Source organism: Henckelia pumila, chromosome 3 (assembly GCF_033568475.1).
Source record: "Henckelia pumila isolate YLH828 chromosome 3, ASM3356847v2, whole genome shotgun sequence".
Classification (NCBI taxonomy): Eukaryota; Viridiplantae; Streptophyta; class Magnoliopsida; order Lamiales; family Gesneriaceae; genus Henckelia; species Henckelia pumila.
The window spans coordinates 161,537,932-161,544,563 of record NC_133122.1 but is presented as its reverse complement, the minus strand read 5'-3'; the positions used below and the strand labels follow the sequence as shown (position 1 = coordinate 161,544,563).

The window sequence follows — 6,632 nt, the reverse complement described above, 5'->3', positions numbered from 1 at the left end:
TGAAAAAGTAAAAATTTACGGTAAAAAGTAAATACTCCAAAACTCAAAATTTATCAAACTCTACACTTTATAATATTTTTCTCTCAACTCAATTGTATTTTTCATCACAAATGAAAACCTATTTATAGATTCACATTTGAGATTAGTCCAAAAATAAATACATCATCATCTACATCATCACACACTAATTTTCCACATTTTACAACTCAATATTCAACATTCAACATTCAATATTCAAAATAATATTAATAATAATAATATTTTTCAACAATGGGGTCAATATTTAAATCTACATATTAATATAGGGCATTTATATACACACATACACGTACGCAGAGAAGAGAAGGATAGAAATAAAAGAAAGGAAAACCCAATCCCCAAACCCGTCCCTCTCGTCTCCTCTGCTCCTTCATCCGCGGTCGAAACTTCGATGTTGGTTTTCTTCTTTACATATGTAGATTCGATTTGAGCCATGAGTCGCTGGTTTTGATGGTTGTTTTTGCCCAAATCGCGCTCTGTTCGCGGCTGGAGTTGCGCGAGATCTGATTCTTCGAGTTGTTGCGATGTTATCGGTTAATTCTTGGTGTTTTAGATTGGATTCGAGTTAAGGAACTATACTGAACCAGTCCCTGTGTTTCAGCTCGTTTCAGCTGCGTTTCGAGCTTTTCCGCCGTGCTGCCGCCGTAGTTGCTGTTCGGTTCCAGATCCTAGTTCGTGGTTTGAGCAGGTTGCCCGAAAGTGATATTTTAATCATTCCATTTAAATTCGATTTCGTCGGTTATCCCACAGTTTATATATTATGGATTCAATGATGTAGGTCTCTCCTTCCCACGACACTGGATTTGAAGCCCTTGTTTTAAGCTTCAATTTGACATCATTTGCAAGGGCAAGCCTCTTTTTCGAATGGTTTTTCTACTTCTGCTTGTCACTTATTAAGAATTTGAAGTATTAGGAATGATTTCGTGAGTGAAATTATTGTCATGATGTTATTTATTGGGTATTGTCGGATTGGACTGTTGGAATATAAGACGGTTATTTGACGATCAATTTTTAGGTCTTATTATGGTTGTGTTGTAACTAATGAGATTTTGGATAATGAATTTTTTGTTGACTTTATTTTATATGGTATTTGGATATTTGATATAATATTTTGGGATGTTATTTTTTTTATTAGGTTTGCCTTTTTTTTATGTACGAAAAATTTAATTTTAGTTTATAATTAATTTATAGAGATGTATTTTATTGTATTTACACTTGATAAGCTCGAAAACGAGCTCGCTAACGAGCATGCTTAACGAGCTCAATTAATGAGCCCGAAAACGAGCTCGCTTAAAGAGCCTGAAAACGAGTCGAACTCGAGCCAGACTCGTTTAATATGATAAACGAGCCGGGATCGAGCTGAGCCTGAGCCTTTATATTACTAAACGAGCTTTGCCCGAGCCTTATGATAAAAGCTCGGATCGAGCCCGAGCCCGAGCCCTTATTTATCAAACGAGCCGAGCTCGAGCCCTAGCCTAAGTCTGATACAGTTCGGCTCGGCTCGGCTCATTTACATCTCTAAAATTGGACCAAGCAACGCCTATCTCAAAATATATACCACACAATCACTTCAGATTTTACGAAGTTTTCACTTGTATAAAAATATTGTTCATTGTGTTTTTGCAGGTAAACTTGGTTCCAATCTTCAAATAAAGGTACACTTATTATTATAAATATTAAGTTTAGTGAATATTTAAATACTATTATTATTATTCATGTTTATTATGTTAAAAATTTATGGTTGTAATTTTTGTGATGTTATTATTTTAATTTGTGTATTATGATAATAATTATTTTTGTTAATCATGTTAAATATAGTATAATTGTTTATTATGGTAATAATATTTTTACAATTTCAATTATTATATCTTTATTTTTTTTCTTTATTATTAATGTTTGCGTAGTTCTTATGAAAATTAGTATTACAAAAGTGATTGGAATTATATATTTAAGTAATTCTTTAAATTTTATTATAGTAATTATTATTATTACTTTTAGTTTTTCATGCGAAATTAGTAAGCAAATTAAATACATTATTATTATTTTATGGATAAGTATCAAATTTATTATTATTATCATTCTTACTATTTGTGTTTTTATTATATGAAACAAATAAATTTTATTATAATAATAATTATTGTTATTCTTATTTTTTAAATTAGTATCAATTTTATTATTATGATTCTTAATATATTATGATCAATGCATCATTATTACATAAAACAAATAATTTACTTTAATAAGATTAAAATTATTTTGATTTAGTATCAAATTTATTATTCTTATTGTTAATATTTCTTCATCGACATCATCAATATTATATAAAACAAATAATCTAATTAATGAGATTATTGTTATTGTTATTGTTATTGTTATTGTTATTGTTATTATATATTCAACGAATAAATAACTAATGAGATTACTATTAAATCTGTTATTTTTTTTTATTTTTTTTGTTGTGGTGGTTGTGGTCGTTGCTTCACGATCATGAAATAATTTCACTTACTAATTTATTTATTTTTATTTGAACACAAATAATTTAAATTTCAAATCGAAGTATGGATAAATTTGAATTATGTTAAATTAAATGTGTATACTGTATTGGTCATACTTGTTTTACTAATGTTTTTAATGCAGATAAAATTAAGTTTCAAATAATAGATCGAGGTATATATGTATACTTTTTTTTATTGTTAGTGTATTTATTATAATTAAAATTAAAATTAAAATACTTTATATAATTATTTTATTATTATTCAATTTGTTTTTAATTTTTTAAGTAACTAATAATCGTAATTGCATTATTACTATTTAATATTGTTTGTTAGTAATAGTACTAGTTTGATTATGATAAATTAATTATTATTTTATTTAATTATGTATAGGATGGTATTACAGGCTGGACCTATAGATACTAGTGTTCTTTATCAACAACAAACACATATATCTAGCTTGATTAGACCAGATAATTTGGATAACACCCTAAGAGTGCGCCGATCTGATAATTTAATTTGGGAATTGTGGAAAAGTGATGTACTACATAATCGTGTTCGGTCATGTTTGCAAGAAATGGGGTTTTACGGCATCCTCTGTTGTGGCGATTATATTTATGATAATCATTTGATAACTGCTCTAGTCGAAAGATGGCGTCGAGAAACCCATACTTTTCACCTACAAGTTGGCGAGGCAACAATAACGCTACAAGATGTTGCGTTGATTTGGGGTCTTAATGTGGACGGTGACCCTATCATTGGCACTGATGTATCTTTCAAGTTACCTGTGTGGCAGAGTTATTGTGCTGAATGGTTAGGTTTTGCGCCAATTCAGACAGATTTTAGAGCCAATAGTTTAAAGTTGACAAGTTTGCATTCGCATTGCACACAAACAGTAATTGACGACAATAGTACAGATATAGAAGTAACACAATATTCTCGATGTGTTGCTTTGATGATTATTGGTGGTTGCATGCTACCTGATTCCGAAGGGTGTGCGGTCAAATTGTTGTACCTGCATTTTTTGCAAGATATTCGTCGGGTTCGGAGTTATAGTTGGGCAAGCGCTGTACTAGCATATCTTTATCATGAGTTATGTGCCGCTTCTACAATAGGAAAACAAGAAATAGCGGGTCCTTTATATCTTTTACAGGTATATTTATTACAGTTTATTGCGTGTACAATTTTCTTTGTTACACTCATGTATTATGCGTATATTTTTATTTGTTCCATGCATATTAGTACTGAATTCAAATGCTTTCGTAGATTTGGGCGTGGTCTAGAATGACTCCTCTATGTCCGGACAGTTTGGGGTGCAACTTACTCGCGCCACCTGAAAATCCAGTAGGTGGTGATGATATTCTTCCAATTCCACCATATGGTGCAAGGTAATAATTGTAACATGATATAAAATATTGAAATTAATCTTCATTTTAAAATCCTTGAGAAATTAACATACATGCAGGTGGAAACATGTATTCTCATGGACACATATACCTACACACTCTGTGCGAATCATTCGTGATGTACTTGACAAGATGGGTGATGGTCAGGTATTGATATGATGTAAATATAATTTTTGAAATCAATACGATGTTTCACTTTTATACGTTTTTTATTTTGTTCATCCATTGCAGTTTAAATGGCATGTATACGATCTCGAAGCAACGGATGTTTTGTCATTGCCCATGGAGTGTAGACATACCACTCTCTGGCGATCTGTGTGCCCACTTATATGTTTTCACATTGTGGAGATGCATCGCCCTAATAGAGTTCTTCGGCAATTTGGAATGTCACAAAACATCCCAGTACCAGCACTTGATGGAGATAAGTTACACGAATGCTCACGACGGGGGCGCAAAAACTACGATTGGGCCAAGCATCATATACAAATGGTGGATGCGTGGGAAAATCGTCGTAATTTGATTGCTCAAGGTGAATTGGTTGAAGATTTCAGCATGAGATATGATTACGAGACTTGGTATGATTCTATAACTCGTCGTTTTATATCTCCTATCGAGCCCGAACAAATGGATCATGGTTATCAGTCCGGTTACGCTTATTTCAAGCGTGTTGTGGTAAGCGAATTTTAAAATATTTATTTCAAGCACTTTGCATTATTATTAAAATTTGTGGTTCATGTGTTTGATAAATTAATAATGTTTATTTTATTTTAGAGAGACGAAGCATTGAATTTAAGGAATATGTTTAGAGGTCTTTCGGTTGATGATCAACCGCGTGAAGCACTTGTCGAAGCTGTTAAAAATACAATCCAAATTGGTGATTTTCTATATGAAATGGCCATTAGAACACCCCAGCAACATCATCATCGGGAAAAGGGATACAAATAGACGTCGTCGCCAGAGAAATGAAGATGAAGAGGATGCACAATCATTCCAGACTCCTGAATGGCCACAAAGTAAGCCTCAAACTTCATATGGTACATGTATTCATATATAGTACATGTTTTATTTATCATAATGTTTTTTTTATTCATCATCATGTTATTAGCTTCAGGAAGGGTTCAAAGTGGATTGTCCCACACTAGCACTTCCGCGCAATAATTCTACCAAAGGAGATCCTATTACAGGAATGGCCTCAGGTACACCTGTTACAATTTTCACCGCCCAATAACCAATTTGGTCCCAAGGTAAGGAATAACCAGTTACGCCAAAAGATGCGGTCAATACTGCCAGAACCACGCCTGTAACCCAAGTCAATTCACGAGGTTTCTTAAATCCACCGGTGAGATACACACGAAAACCTTCACATAGGTGGTATGGATTTAAAATTCACTTCATAGACACAACTTGACTTTAAAACTCCACAGAAGCTTTATGAACCTTCTTTCAGTAAAATATTATTTGGCAGACATCACTATCAAAATGGGGAAATGCGTCCAATTCATAACATATCACCAATCACATGCATAGGATATTCTCATCTACAATCAATGGGTGCATCATATGGCCAGGTTCGCCCAATTCTTGATTTGAACGTGGATTTGGTGGTGATGAGAAGAAGATGATGATGAATAAGAAGAACGAAGAAGAAGTTGTTGAAGCCCCGCAACTACCGCGTAAAAGCAAATGAACACGAAAAGTACCTAATTGCGGGACTAAACACCGTTTATGTGTGAAACGAATGTAAATAATTTGAACATGTGGATTATGTTAATATATGAATCATGTGTTTCGAATTTAAGTACTCTAATTTATTTTGTTTTGACACTTTGCATCTGTTATATTTTATCTCAATCAGTTAAAAATAATATTTCTTAAAATTTCTTATTTGAATAATAATATATGAGAATTTAATGAATGTAGTAGTTCTAATGCAATTTAATAGAGATAAATGATAAATTACAAATTCAAACATATTGACTTGGTTAACATGAGATACTTTAGTAAATAAAAAAAAAAAAAAAAAAACACACAACCATAGTTTGAACACACATTTAATATTCACGAACTTTAAGTTACAGAAATACAATAATTGCTCTTCAATAAAACATGTTCTACGGAAATTTTTTACATTTTTGGTTATGTAAGTGTTACTTTTCAATTATTTTTTTTATTTTGATTTTTTTTTATCGATATGTCTGTTGTGACCGACGTCGCATCTGCAGTTTCAAGCGGCACGTGTATTTTTTGATGTCATATTGTCACGTGAGAACTCTTGTTAAAATTAATGAATAAATAAAGAATATAAGAAAATTTTCAAATTAAAAGACTAACTTTACATTGATGAATATATAGCATGACTGAAATTAAAGTAAACAAAAATGTAAACTTACGAGACCAAAACTATCATTTTCCCCGCGGTCAGCCCACTTTGACTATTTGAAATTTTCGCCTGTAATAAAAATATTGATATCATATTTAAGTAAGTGGAAGCCACAAAACAATTATTTCTAATATATATATGGTTTTAAAAAATATTTAAAAATAACCCTTGCATAATTTTAAGAGTGAAGTGTGAATAAATCCCTAAACCCAAACCTAAATTTTTTATAAATCCCTACAATAAAAATTCTTTCTTAAAACTCCCTAGGACCACCAAGCTTGGTCAAATCCAATGTTTAATTCTTGTACCCAATTT

The 6,632-nt window shown here is 31.7% G+C and overlaps 1 protein-coding gene across 8 annotated transcripts; it reads left to right on the top strand.

Moving 5' to 3' along the window:
• Window positions 1-348: 348 nt before the first annotated feature.
• LOC140887275 (serine/threonine-protein phosphatase 7 long form homolog) lies at window positions 349-5,756 on the top strand. 8 transcript variants are annotated; one of them, XM_073294431.1, is made up of 10 exons: window positions 349-727; window positions 818-886; window positions 1,666-1,694; window positions 2,925-3,684; window positions 3,798-3,919; window positions 3,997-4,084; window positions 4,169-4,609; window positions 4,709-4,950; window positions 5,043-5,276; window positions 5,506-5,756. In XM_073294431.1, exons 4-8 carry the CDS (start codon window positions 2,926-2,928, stop codon window positions 4,880-4,882), a joined length of 1,584 nt encoding a protein of 527 aa, XP_073150532.1. In that variant the 5' UTR covers window positions 349-727; window positions 818-886; window positions 1,666-1,694; window position 2,925; the 3' UTR covers window positions 4,883-4,950; window positions 5,043-5,276; window positions 5,506-5,756. The 8 variants fall into 8 exon arrangements, with proteins under 8 accessions (XP_073150532.1, XP_073150531.1, XP_073150529.1 ...); XM_073294430.1 differs by having other exon boundaries at window positions 5,403-5,756; XM_073294428.1 differs by having other exon boundaries at window positions 5,385-5,756.
• Window positions 5,757-6,632: the final 876 nt, after the last annotated feature.

Coding starts and splice junctions, on each gene's coding strand:
- LOC140887275 (XM_073294425.1), top strand. CDS start 2,926: ATGGTATTACAGGCTGGACCTATAGATACTAGTGTTCTTTATCAACAA. Junction 3,920..3,996: donor ATTCCACCATATGGTGCAAG/GTAATAATTGTA, acceptor ACATACATGCAG/GTGGAAACATGTATTCTCAT. Junction 4,610..4,708: donor CTTATTTCAAGCGTGTTGTG/GTAAGCGAATTT, acceptor ATTTTATTTTAG/AGAGACGAAGCATTGAATTT.